The sequence below is a fragment of the Notolabrus celidotus genome, chromosome 1 (genome assembly GCF_009762535.1).
Source record: "Notolabrus celidotus isolate fNotCel1 chromosome 1, fNotCel1.pri, whole genome shotgun sequence".
Classification (NCBI taxonomy): Eukaryota; Metazoa; Chordata; class Actinopteri; order Labriformes; family Labridae; genus Notolabrus; species Notolabrus celidotus.
The window spans coordinates 23,370,138-23,385,203 of record NC_048272.1 but is presented as its reverse complement, the minus strand read 5'-3'; the positions used below and the strand labels follow the sequence as shown (position 1 = coordinate 23,385,203).

At 41.2% G+C, this 15,066-nt stretch overlaps 1 protein-coding gene across 1 annotated transcript in view; it reads right to left on the bottom strand.

Annotated features, from left to right (window-relative positions):
• Nucleotides 1–1,019: 1,019 nt before the first annotated feature.
• Nucleotides 1,020–15,066, bottom strand: part of LOC117812413 (MICOS complex subunit mic25a-like) — a 94,029-nt gene continuing 79,982 nt past the window's right edge. The window contains exon 8 of the mRNA XM_034683159.1: nucleotides 1,020–1,324. Within this exon, the coding sequence (XP_034539050.1) occupies nucleotides 1,301–1,324 (24 nt within the window). The 3' untranslated portion in view covers nucleotides 1,020–1,300. The remainder of the gene's footprint in view (nucleotides 1,325–15,066) is intronic.

Sequence of the window (15,066 nt, the reverse complement as noted above, 5' to 3'; positions counted from 1 at the left end):
TCGTAATCGATACTATGGTGGCAGGCGGGAGTCAAACTGTGATCAATAGATCACTCCTCACAGCCATCATAAACAGATACACTCTACTACACTCACATCGACCAGCATTCATGTGAATGTGCATTTATATCTGCTAACAAGTATACAGGAATATTACACTGCCGTTAATACTCTGTGTGTGTGTCTAAGTGCAATGTGTATGTGTTTATGTGTTTATGTGTGTGTGTGCGCGAGATAACAAGCCTCTGTCATTCTGTGGGTGGCCAACCATGTCCATATATATAAGTAGAGATGCATTTTAACTGAGGCCCTCTTTCTCAGACACACACACACACACACACACACACACACACACACACACACACACACACACACACACACACAGAGGAGGTTAAGTGCGTGAGTACGGAGTGGTGCTGTGAGCTGTAGCTCTGCACGCTGACCTTCAGGGTTATCTGGAAGGTTCCACCACACCTTGCTGCTAGCACCAACCCTGGCTGTCACCATGGAAACCAACTAGCAGGGACAATATGTGGCCTGTCCTGTATGTGTCCTGGTGTGTTCTTAAGGTCTGCATTTATTCACGCAAGCATCTTTAACTGATGGCATGTACGTACCCAGTTTCAGTGTAGTGGGGAAAAAAACATTGCCACACACACACACACACACGCACACACACACGCACACACACACACACACACACACACACACACACACACACTCAAACGCATATTTATTAATGCACACTTCACTCTTCATCTCTCCTGCACTTCATTTATCCCTCATTTCCTTTTGCCTCGTTTCCTTTCTCTCTTAATGAAACCATAAGCACGGCACAATCAAACCCCTGGGCCTCACTGCTTTGTCAGAAGGGTGCACACGACCCCATTTTCAGTAGTGGAAGCGTTATTAGCATGCCGTGACAAGAGACAGCCACCCGCCACTGCACTGCACACACACATATACACACACACACACACACACACACACACACACACACACACATAAGACACAAAACCTGCAGTCTCATCACCACCGGATCACTGGGATTTATTTCAGCGACGGCAAGGGTGTGCCGGTGCAACTTGACAATAAATCAACACATCATAAACTCTGGACTGACATGTCAAGATAATACACTCAAAACAAGAGGACAGCAAGGGGAAAACAGGAAGGGGTTATCAGTGATGGTGGAAAAATAAAAGAGGGATATATATTGAAGAAGAACAGAAAGAGGCAAGAAAAAAAATGGATATGACGTCTCTGCTTCTTCACTTCTTCTTCTGCTTTCTTTGGTTTCTCAGCCGTGATTCGTCTGTGAACTCTGGAAAAAAAAGAGGGGCAGAGAGGGAAGAGGGGGATGGAGAAGAGGAGAAAGCGTCAAATTATATAATTTACATTAACAGAACCTAAGGGGAAAATCACAAAGGCAGAATGCATTATGGGATATCATCAGATAATAACATGGTGCTTGCTTACAGGTTGTATTGATTGGATTGCTTTGTAGCTTTCTCACTAAGATGTAGCCTTGTTAAATCATAGTAAATAATAAATCAGTATAAATAAAATCGTTCTACCAAACACAGATCCCATCAAAGGAGTAGCTTTACTTTTACACCTTTTCACAAAAGCCTTGATAATCATGTTAACAGGGTATCATGGGTCTGTGCAGATCACACAAAGAGAAGCGATAGTTTCTCATGCTGTGGGCTCTCTCTTTGACTGATGGCAATGATTCTGAATAACACAGGGTCATGTGTTACTCTAACAAAGCCAAGCCAATTTGATTTAAATGGACCATGGCATTAACGTCAGCTTGAGCAACACCTGAGTTGATGGATTTTATTATTTACAGTTTTCAAAAGAAGGAAATAAACTGAAAAACAAACACGCACATACATGTAGGGATGTCGGGATAAACCGGTTTCACTATTAACCGCGCTTAAAAGTGTCACTGTGAATCTAATCGTGAAGGCTCCACTACACCGAGTTTTTCTAATATCTCTGTCAAAAAGGGGCCGGTACATTATGTTTGGCGCAACTTGTAAACGAAAAATGAGTGACACCAGAGTTTCTCTGTCATTTAAAAGTGCGAGGCAGCGTCCTCCGCCCATTTCCGTACCGCCGTAGATCCCGTCAGAGTCAGATGTGTTTTCATGAAGAACACTGTTTTCAGTTTTAACTGCAACATTAAAACAACGTGTTGGCGGCGCTTCATTAAAATCTGTCCAGTGCAGCTGAAAAGGTGCCGCCAAAACAGCAAAAGAAGACAAAGGGACTAAATAAACATTCCACGGAGTGCATCTTCGAAAATAAAACATAACGCTTAGTTCAGTCAGACAACTCACGTTTACTTAATAAGTTTATTGCAGCATACAGTATTGTGTTTGGCGTGTGGGCTCCGAACTTCATTACTCTTCGTAGATTATTTAAAGCAGACATTAGGAGCAATGAGATAGGACTAACCCCCCTCGGAGCCCGCAGGTGGAAGCCGGGGAGGAGGTGGGGACAAACTTCACACAGCACTGAGCAGAACAGCAGAGCACTGCAAGCAGAGGCAGAGACAGGAAGGCTTGACGTTTAAATAGACCGCCGAATGAGGATGTTGAGATCAGCTGATGGAGAGGTGGTGACTTGTCAGTATGATGAGCGCGGCTCGAGTTGTCTGCCTGAACTAGCGTGCAGGCGGCGCTCCATTAATTGGAACAGTAGTGAAACCGTGATTATTTCTCTCACAATAATCGTATCACCAAAATCTCTAATGGTTGCATCCATACATACATGTTCAAGTTGTAACACAGTGGATCATAGTAACCTAATAACTGCATATTATCTACACATAAGCTATTTTGACCACAGTCATAACCTGACCAGATTTTTTTAATGGAAGTGCTTCACTCCACAAAACTATAAACATCAACTTTTGAGCAAGGCAGTAAAACTGCTCTGTAGGAGCAGCAGTGTCTGAGTCATTTCAGAGCTTTTCAGTAGCTTTCTCTTTTTTCCAATACTTCATTTCACGTTATATAATCCCAGAGATTGTAACTGCCCTTTGCTTGCTTATCGGGATTCTGCCCTGTTGCCATAGCACCAACACTCAGCGCTGAGGTGACAGTAACAGGCAAGGCAGACTGCTCATGAGGAAGACTGTAAACTAAGAGGAAAGGAGATGCAGTCCCACTGGATGGAGGGAAGAAAGAGTAGAAAGAACCTCATTTCATTTTTTTAATTCTTCGCAAACCTTAACACAGTGACGGCAGAAGAGATAGGGAGCAGCAAGTGTGTGTCTGTGAATAAGAGGGGTCTAAAGTCTGAAGTTTGATTGTAAAACAATAAATATGATCAATAAAACATGAGGTTTAAGATGAAACTAAAAGACAGGCTCTTAATAAGTACAAAGGAGTTTGCTGTTCTTAGAGTTCCACAGTCCCAGGCATAAAATCTGACGCAGCCTCAGCAGATTTCTTATGGGACACTTTAGAAACTTGAAAAGAAAGGCAGTGGATGATCTGAGAGTTCACATTAGGACATAAAATGAAAGGTAGTCAATAATATATGAAGGTGATAAATTATGTAAGGCCCTGTAGATAAGTAAAAGGACTTTTAAATCAGTTCTAATAGATACAGGTAGCCAGCGCAGTGATCAGATAAGTCATATTATTACCTGCAGTACCCATGGCTACAGCATTTAGCATTCAATGTTTCACACTAAATGTTAATGAAAGCAATCCAATTAAGCAAAAGTTCATCGTTCCCAAGAAACTGTGGAGAACTAAGATTCAAACTGGGTTCATTCTTTTCATACTGGCTGGGGGATTTACACCAAAACACAGAACAGAGAACATTTATCAGATAATAGTTAACCCACTCTGTTTCACAACAAAGTTACAATAATCATGTAAAGATCACTTGTTTTTGCAATAGAACACTGCAGGTTCAACAGAGAGACAAAAGCTCTTGTGGGATGTTGGTGTCCCAGTATATGATTTCACTTCACATCACAGCGTTGGGGATGCACGGTTTGTAAACACACAGCAGGAGCACCACGCTCACATATGCACACACACACACAGTGATGTTCCACCCCGCAGGCTTCGAAGCTACACATCACCAACGTCTTCACCCTATCCCTCTTCTGTTACTGCCTCTAAGGGAAGAACAAAGGTGGAATGACTATGACCCACCATTATGCCTCAATGTGTAACACATTCCAGATGAGGTGTAACGGGGGCGTGAATATTCTGCCTTGAAATGGCAGTGTGTTAGAGCCAAGTGTATTCTGATGAAATGCGGTAAAGTGTATTATTGCTGTGAGAAAAGTAGAAAAAAGGGTTGTACTCCAAGAGAGCGGTCAGTCATCTGGTCTGACACCAAATGACAATAAGGGATTAGACAATCTTGTATACTCTTTTAGGTCACAAAGAGGCATCACAGTGAATACCACTGTTAGGGCGGGACTAAACACTAATAGGGCAATGTCCTTATTGAATACATATGGTGCTCTACATAGGTTCTCCAGCCAATTTGACTGACAATGTCACTGTTGCATGTCTTCTCAGCATGGTGTTAATGACATAAAGGAGGGGAATGTAGAAGATAGTTATTTGGCTAAAGAAGAAGCTGACAGCTGCATAATACCAGGAGAAGACAGCAGGATGTTGGACAGTGGTGAAAAGAAGCAGAGAGATCCACTGGTCACTTTGAACACCAAAAAGAATAAAGAGAGAAAAAAAACCTTTCTGCTGAGGTGATAGGAGAGGTGGAGGATGTACTCGAGCCTGGTGGACCTCACGGAACAGACCACAGAATCCTACGTGACAATTACTGTCCATTTTATTAACAATGACAAAGAAATACATTCCTTTGTGCTACAAATTAATATGATACACATGACTGACACTAGCGCTCATATGGCAGAGGTTTTAGTGAAGGCAGTAGCTTAATTATTATTATTTTTTTATTTAAACTCTATATTTCCAGGAATAGTCCCATTGAGATACAAAGTCTATTTTACAAGGGAGTCCTGGCCAAGACAGCAGCATAAAAAGTTTCACAAATAGAACAGGACAAAACAATTAGTAACAAGTAACCATTACATAGATTTATAAATTAGCAGTGTTAAGCTCTAAAACATGTGCACAAGCTGATCAGATCATCCTTTATTCTAGTTTTAAAATCCTCCAATCGAATTAAACAATCCAGTTTCAGGTGACCCTGAAGCTAAAACCAAGATGAGGGAGCAAAGACATTAAAAGCACTTTTACCAAAGACAGAGCGAGTCCGAGGAATGACAAAAATAAATTGTCCATGGGACTGAAGATGACAGCCACTGACAACTTTAAGAGTCAATGAAGAGCATACATAAGATGGCAGCTCCTGTAGTATGGCCTTATAAAGAAAATAATACAAATGTTCCATTCTTCTGTTGTGTAAGGAAGACAAGCCTACCTTCTCATACAAGATACAGTGATGTGTGCTGAAACCTAAACCAGAAACAAACCGCAATGCAGCATGGTACACTGAGTCAAACATTTTCAAAGAGGCTGAGGAAGCATGCATATAAAGTACATCACCATTGTCAATTACAGATACAAAGGTTGATAGAATGAGATTTTAACAAGCAGCAAACTAAAAACAGCGTCTGTTTCTATAAAATACACCCAACTTCACCCTCAGTTTTTTAGATAGACTCTCAATATAAGTTTAAACATCAAATATGAACAGGCTTACATACACAACCTGGCTATGATTGTCAAGCACTATTTTTTGTGTGTGATTTTTTTCAAAGAAAAAGGCATTAGTTTTAAATTTTACAACAAAACAATTATAGCTAGTCCCCTGGAGATTCCCACTCACTCATTGTGTTTCATAACCAGCTAAAATCTCCTCAGGAGGGTTTTAAAAAGAGACTATTCAGATATCTCTGTTTTTATGTTATGTATAAAGCACTCATAGCTGGTTGTGGCTTAGAAAGTCAGTCTGCTATAGGGTATAACACCTTTAGTGTCAGCACAGATACAAACAGAGTCCTTTGAAAAGACACAGGGCGACTGAGTGTTCCTGAAGCATTAGCTTGTGGCCGTCGGGTGGGCTAGTTGGCATGCTAACTACCCTTCGGTGTTCGCCTGGCAGACAGATATGCTGGCGGGCAGGTTAGTTGTTCTCTTGCCAAGTGTATCCGAGGGCATCGCAGCCTGTGCCATTGAATTGGAGATGAGCGGCAAATGTGACAAGGGGATTTAGCTTTACTGTTCCACTCACGTCCTGAGATATAAAGGGGACAATGTGTGTCTGCATATGTGCATGAAAAAGCTGTATTTGTGTGGAAGTGGCTCTGTTTGTGTGTGCAGGAGTTTAAGCTTGCATTAAGGTGTGCAGGTGGATGCAATGTGTGAGTTTGTGGCAGCAGGGTGTGTAGGTATTGCTACATTCATATACAGCAGTGTGGTGGGACATTGTGCCTCATGCATAGTGTATGAAGAAGTTCCTGAAATTCAAACTGACCCTTTGCACCTCCCACAGTACACACGGTTCAATTTGGTGCCCCAGGTCCAATTTTGGACTGCCGCCATCCACATTTGGATAATTTAGAGACTGGGAAAGCTTTTTGTGCAGGGCACTCAGGGCGGTGAGGGCAGCCAGATTTTCAGGCTCAAGGTTTACAATGAATTAAAGATGTACACTAAGTTCCCTGTTTATTAGGTATTCCAAAATAAAGCTAATTTAGTTTAATTGAACAGCCTAGCAATAAATCCTACCTTCATGAAGGTAATAACACTCCGTTTTTATTGAACACGTTTAAAGAGGTGCAGATTCAACTTTATGATCATTTGGAGGCTGTAGTTTGGGCTGCTGTTTATTGCACTGTGTGATACTGAGAACTTCTGATATTTAGTTCAGCTCAATAATGTCAGCTGAATGCTTTCTCTGCAAGTACAGGATCATTCTGGTGTAGCAGTGGTTATTGTGTTTGTAAATCCCATAGTTGTAAAGTAGCAGAATGTTATATTAATTTTGCTGAATTTAAAATATGCAAAATATTCAAACATATTTCTAACGAAATAATACACTAAAACAAAATATATCAGGTAATGGCTGAAAAATATATCTATGCTGAAATAAAGACTATTTGTCCTGTGTAACAGACTAGTTAAGGGACAAATTAACCATTTACACTTTTAATAAAAGTAATGTTGCATCCGTGAGATCCCACACTGTAAATGGTAAATGGTAAATGGACTTGTACTCATATAGCGCTTTTCTAGTCTGTCTGACCACTCAAAGCGCTTTTACATACTACTACACATTCCCACATTCATACCCATTCACTCACTGATGGTAGAGGCTGCTAATGTAAGGAACCATCAGTATTAGCTGATCTCTCATTTCTACACATTCACACACTACTGACAACAGCGGGAGCAATTTGGGGTTCAGTGTCTTGCTCAAGGACACTTCTACATGTCACTGCCGAAGCTGGGATCAAACGGCCAACTTTCTGATTGTAAGACGACCGACTACCCACTGAGCCACAGCCACCATTGTAACCTATGGAGCTCCAGGTAAGGGTTGGGTTACAACTCCTGTAGAGTCCAGTACCCAATCTTAGAATCACGCAATAATAGTTGTAAGATTTGGGAACGGTTAAAAGCAGAAATTAAGTTCGTATTTTGATCTACAAAATGGAGATTAAGTTGCATGTAAGCTGTGTCTGGTTATAAAACGTGCCACCTGGTGCAATACGTAACCAGCACAGGCATGTGGACGTTAACCTCAGTAAACCAATTTGATACTGTTTTTACTTAGACGCTGTAATCCCGTTTTTAGCCATGTTGAATATCAATTTGGTTGTTTTCTCACCTTTAGACTAGTCAGCTGATCGGAATTTAAATCAATTGCTTCTTAACATCCTTTTAAATAATGCGTTTCAACTTAAACTGCAATTTTTGAGAACTAAGCCTGCAACCATAAACAGCAGAGATGGCAACAGATATAGCCTCCAGAACTTAGAATGTTTGAAGACCATAGAAAGCCATTGAAATTTAAAATGCAGTCTAAAAATGAGACAGAGATTAAATCAGTTTTTGTTGATTAAGGCAAAATTGAAAACCATCATGTCTTAAGTTTGATTAAAACTGGTATACAGTAACAGTTGCCATGATTATAATTGGGCAACTGCATACCTTACAACTGACTTATCCATATCCCTTCTGCACAGTGTATAGCATTAATATCACAGTGAGGTTAAGAATATAACAATATGATAGTTTTTGTGCTTCACATAACGCCTGCTCCACCTATCCACAAAAACTAGAACCAATTTTGGCACTGCAAAAAAGTTAAAAACCAAAACTTCACTCTGTGAAGACTGACTTGCTAGGATTGAGAAGAGTCCGTTGTGAGCGGATTTAAAGCACACACAGATTCACAGACAAGTGAGCACAAAATACAGACTCGCGAAGACATGTTTTCTTCCACCTGCCAGTTTCCATCCAATTAGTGAGCAGCGTAAAGGGAAGATGGATCGTTGTGTTTGCTGGCCAGGAATCAACTTTGAACGGCTGCAGCGTTGAAGCAACAGTGTGTGCACATGCTGGATATGTTCACACATTCCCAGTCATAAGCTAATGACAAACACAGAGACCGCAGACCTTCTATATGTAAACGCATCTGCATCAAATATAGGAGGACGCTCACATACACACACGCAGTCACATACAGAAACACACTTGCCTAGCTCACTTGCCTTTTCTCTGTGAAAACAAAAATAATAGACCAGTAGAAAATCAATAACTGTCTTCTGTGCTCAGTGCTAACAGCACTCAGTTCTCTGCCTCTCTCTGGAGGAACAGAGACAGTTGCCAGGCAGGACTGTCAATCAGACGCTTACAGAGTGGTCGAGGCTGAGGCTGCTTTATAAACACACAGACTTTCACTGATTACAGTCCGTAAGACAGCCAGACAGTTAATCAGGCAGTCAGTTGAGGGAGTCTCTAAGTCAGTCGGTCAGGTATCTGGTTACAAATACAGGTACATCCAATTATTCAATTAGTCCGTCCGTATGTTGGTTGGTCTCGTCTTTTAGTAAGTTAGTCCGTTGGTGGCAATGATTGATTATACCACTGTATAAAAAGATAGACGACATGACAGCTTCCCAAAAGTGAAGCTAAAACACAAAGTTAGAAAAGCCTGATGTTGCCTAAACATATTTCCCTGTCTTATCCTCACATTTAGGTGTTTAGGATGTGTATTTAAAAGGGATGTAACGGTATTGTAAATATCGTGGTATCTCGGTTTCAAAATTCTCAAAATAATGCCGTGGTGTGACGGTATCACACAGGAACTCGGAATACTCCCGCTAGTGTAGTTTTTTTCTGGCGCCATTGAGTGGGCCAGTCTGAGACGCAAACATCATTTCCCATGATCCCCTGCGTAGGGCAGGAAGAGATGACGGAAAGCACAGAGGAGGAGCGGAGCGGAAAACCTAAACTAGTGGAACCTCCTGCGAAGTTTAAATCAGAAGTATGGACGCATTTTGGTTTTGCAGTAAACAAAAATGATTGAGGAAAAAACATGACGGAAATGCAAAAAAACTGTTCGACCGCGATCGACTACAAGTCGGGGAATACAAGTAATATGAGAAGGCACTTGATGAATCAGCACCGGGAAAAGATTCCTGATGTGAAACCAAGAAGCAAGCAAGGCCAAACATCAATTTGTGAGGCATTTCAAAATGATTTTTATTCTTTTTAAAACACATGTTTACATTGTCAGTTAAAAGTTGAGAGACACTAAACTGAACATTATTGTTTTCCAGTTGTTACACTGGATGTTTACATTGTCAGTTTAAAGACACTCAACTGAAAGGTTTTTTTTATTTGCTTGTTACTTGAAACACTGGATGTGCCTGCACTGTTCTTTGCACTTGAAAATACCTGTTGGTAGTAATAAATATGATTAGAGCATTTGAGCATTATGTTTGTGTTCATTTACAGTAAGTGTGTTTATCCTTATCATTCCTGGCACTTAATTTTCCACACTATGACATTTTTTCGAAGTCATCTTATTTTTTGACAATACCGCAGTAATACCATACTGTGGCCTTAATACCGTGATGATATCGTACCGTGAGATTTTGATATCGTTGCATTTATTTAATACTGGTAACGGTCGCAAATCGGATCAGAATCAGTATTGGCTGATACCAAAGCTCAGGTATTATCAGTATTGAGACTTAAACAGTTGGATGGGTCTACTTCCAAACTATTAGGTCAACGGGAGCCAGTATTTGACACATGACAGGTTGATTTTGAGTGGAGTTCAGTTTCACCATTTGAAGCTACCTGTGCTCAGTGGTCAAAGGTGCAAAGTCCCTGCCGCTCCATTTGTTTAACATATTTGTATTCATAATCTCAAGGCCACTGAGACATATGTGAGTGAGATCAAGCAGATAATATATCACATAATATGATTATGAGGAAACAGGGGATCAGCCTTGTCTTAAATTGAGTGTGTCCCTCTGGCCTAATTTAACCCAACACCTTGTTTCCACCCAAATGAAGACCCATGGTGGTTCAGACAGACAAATCGATCACATCCTACATAGAAAGTGGGCAGTGGAGTGTAGCATCACTGGTGACATGTTTAGCTGGATGCTGATGGAGTTTTAGATAGATTTAAGAGAGAAAGAGGGAGTGAGGGAGGTAGGGAGATAGAGAGAGAGAGAGAGAGAGAGAGAGAGGGGGGGGCTGTTGGGAGAAGATTGGAGGGAGGGACAAGAGAAAGAACAGCTCATCTCTCTATGGCCTGTGCATTCACAGGGTGGTCGCCTTGGAGATGATGGATGTGAAGGAGAGGTGGGATGGAAGGAGAGAGACATAAAGAGACAGATAGATGTGAGCTGTACACAGGGGTGTGTTTGTGTGGGCAATATATATATGGGTATATGGTATTCATAACACAGGCGTATGTCAATATTTCTTTTCACCAGTCACCAAAGCACTTTAATGGTTTAAAATGAACATTTTTGTGGTTGGAAATAACAAACAGACAACAATAGTGATTTATAGAGATGAACATGGAAGAATAAAATCATACATTTAATTTCAGAACTGGTGAATTCACATTCTCAATAGCTATAATCAATGTAGAAAGTTACAGTATTCTGGATATATTGATGACAGCGTGTGTGTGTTTGTGTTTGTGTATGTATGTGTGTGTGTGTGTGTGTGTGTGTGTGTGTGTGTGTGTGTGTGTGTGTGTGTGTGTGTGTGTTTGTGTGAGTGCATGTTCAGGAGCAGATTGGTAGATTGGTGCTGAATAGAGTGGCTCTGTTATCAGATCATTGTTAGAAGACAAGCCAAGGCTCGCAATAGGGCTTACCACCTGCAACCATAGATAGCCATACATATATGCACAGAAACACACACACACACACGCCACACACACGCACGCACGCACGCACGCACGCACGCACGCACGCACGCACGCACGCACGCACGCACGCACGCACTTCAGACTTTTTTGTCTCTTGGTTTTCCTTCAGGAGAGGTTAACTGATCCCCTTCCTTTCTTTCTTCATCCTTCAATAATTTTCCCTGTCTCTCTCCTGCTGTCAACACCGCTCCTCTTCCCTTTATTCATCTTCTCTACATTCCTCCCATCATCCACTCTCTTCTGCTGTATCTCTGGCTAACAGTTTTCTATTAACCCTTCTTCCCTGAAAGGCACCCTTAAGCCTCTTTCTTCCTGACTTTTTCCTCTCTTTCATCAGTCTCCATCCATTTTCTCCATTGACAGGCACCTTCTATTCCTCTTTTATCCCTGCAACAAGACTCATCCTTCATTTTTCTCCTTTCAGCTCCAAATGACAGAATTCCGACTTTCCCTGTAAACCCTCTCCTTCACCTAGGTTAGCTGAACATGTTTGTATGAAGACGTCTTGATGTTTTCTATCTGAGATTTGGCCAGAAGATGGAAAAATAGCAGATTGAAGTGGTCTGCCATTACTGAAGCTATTCAGTTCTTTTCCAAGAGGAAAGAAGGTTTAAACATTTGGTTAGGACTGAAGGTTGTATGAAGGTACTTCAGATTGTCCTGGTGCTACTTTTTCAAACAGATGTCTCCTTGAAAAATACTAGGTTTAGCTTGTGGTTTACAGAGAATGGAGTTGGGAGAAAGATGAGAGCTAGAGGGATGCAGAAGATGCTCAGACACTTACAAATAAGATGGAACATGGGAACAGAAAGGGAACACATGGCACAGCAAATAACCTTGAAAGATGGAACCAAAGCACCAAGACATGGCAATCCAACCCATTCACTCCAAAGTCCTGCTTTTTTTTCACTGACTGGTGCATGTACCACCACGATATGTAATTTAAAAAAAACTTGGGATAAGCTCAAAATAACATGATTTGATTGGAGACACACTGCAGCCTCATTTACATTACAACTGTTAGGCCTCTTTTATGCCACACTGTCGATGCAAATGCCACAGAGGCACAATGGTTGGGAAAGACTGTCCCAAAGATGAGCTGGCATCTGAGGTAGCAGCAGAGGCAAAAAGGCATCAGTGTAACCATCAGAGTCAACAAGATGGAGCAGTGCTGTGCCTGAGTTTGAGTGCATTTAAATGAGGCTTCTAAACATTATAACAAAGTGAAATCTCACACTTGGACAGCAAAGCAGACTAAGGCTGGGATTGAACCATAGACTATAAAATATGGACGTAGTATCTGTGATGTCACCCATCTGTTTCTGAAACGCTGTTTTGAGGTCAATCGTCGGCAGCAGCCATATTGCTGCTGTCGAGTGATTGTGACGTAAAGAGGCGGGCTTTGAGCCTCCTAGCCAACAGCTACAGTGTTCAGTGTGGAAGACTCGTAATCTCAATATCTTTGAAATTGCTGCGTTAGAAAAAAATTCACCCCCCTCACAGTGTGGGCTGATCGAGAAATGAGCTATCCAGACTACACTCGTCTTTTGTACCAGGCTGTAAACATGTTTATTTCTGCAGTAAAGATCGTCTTTTTCCCAAAATGTGTATGTGATTTCCGGTACTTCCAGAGCCAGCCTCAAGCGGATTCTTGATGAACACTTTTGCACTTCTGCATTGGACTCATATTTTTAGACCGGAGGTTGCCGCTTGGGTTGATTGTAAAAGCACATATTGGGAGTGACAGCAGAGCTTTATTACAGATCTGCAGTGGACTCTCAATGTAAAGAGAGCTTCTGAATTTACCGAAATGAGGACCCCCACGTGTGCCTGTCACAATAATTTGACCTTCAACAACCACTGCTGCATCCTAACTTCTTTGATTAACCTTTTTGCCAAATGAATGCAGGAAAATGGTTACTTTCAGAGTGCAAGGTGAGCACAGAGACCAGAAACCTTAGCAACCACCAAATTACTCATTTTTAGATTGAACTCTGTTGGCTGGAGTTGTGTCTTGTGTGCACCTCATCTTTAAACAAACTTTATTTGTCCCTAATTTTCAAATCCAATTCCAGCCTCCCGTCAGCTCAGCTCAGCCTTGTTTGGATAATATTGCTGGAACACACACACGCACACACACACACACACACAAACACAAGCTCTCTGATGCCCCCTCACTGCTGCATCCTGAGCTCAAAAACATCCATTTTCTGGTGTTGTTATGTTGTTAACTTTAATCCAGCTGGAAGCTTCAGTTTCATTATTTTTCTCTTTGTTAATCTCATTGGCTGATTCTGAGCACATGAATACACGTTTATCCCACCAGCTGTATTTGCATCCTGACAGGACATGTCTTAGCACAGAACAGTCACAAATTGCTCTGTACACACACACACACACACACACACACACAGGTTTTTGCTTCTGCACATCATCACATCAACATGTTGTGTTCAAAGACAGGTTAGTGCTTCTTTGAAACCTTCCTACGGTGGCCCTGAAGTGCAAATCACAACCGAAAACACAATGGCAAATCAGAAAACACTACGACATTAACCAAACCGGAAGAAGTAGGTACCCTCGGGGGACATGACTCGTAACTGATTGGACTGGTCTATCTTATGATCCGGAGGGACATGGCTTACATGTTTCTGAATTGCCGTAGTGTTTTCTGATTTGCTGTAGTGTTTTCTGATTTATCGTACTGTTCTCTGAATTGCCGTCTTGTTTTCTGATTTTCCTTTGTGTTTTCTGACTTGCCGTTATGATTTGCACTTCAGGGCCACCGAACCTTCCTTCAGATTCGTACTTATGGCTTACATGTTTCTGAATTGCCGTAGTGTTTTCTGATTTATCGTAGTGTTTTCTGAATTGCCGTAGTGTTTTCTGATTTATCGTAGTGTTTTCTGAATTGCCGTAGTGTTTTCTGATTTATCGTAGTGTTTTCTGAATTGCCGTAGTGTTTTCTGAATTGCCGTAGTGTTTTCTGAATTGCCGTAGTGTTTTCTGAATTGCCGTAGTGTTTTCAGATTTGCTGTAGTGTTTTCTGATTTATCGTAGTGTTTTCTAATTTGCCGTAGTGTTTTCTGAATTGCCGTAGTGTTTTCTGAATTGCCGTAGTGTTTTCTGAATTGCCGTAGTGTTTTCTAATTTGCTGTAGTGTTTTCTGATTTATCGTACTGTTTTCTGAATTGCCGTCTTGTTTTCTGATTTTCCTTTGTGTTTTCTGACCTGCCGTTATGATTTGCACTTCAGGGCCACCGAACCTTCCTTCAGATTCGTACTTATCTCTGTGTTGATTTATTTGTGGCACAATTTTCCACATCCTCATGGCGAAAACCTTTTCAGCTTATATCATGTTTGCAATCCCCTACGTTGAAGGAAATTCTTAAAACTGAAAAATTGGGGCACTGCTCTTATGTCATTCACACACTACATCTGCTGTCATTCAAACACTGCTCGGCTACAAGTTGTCGAAAATAGAAAAGGAGTCGGGTAAGATTTGTCTATTTCATACAGAGTAAAGAAATTATGTCAAAAGCTCACGTGGTTAAGTAAACTGACTGCAATACACTGAAACGTGTTTCTATTTCTTCAGTGTATAATCAGCCCCCTGCTAAGAGCATCAAG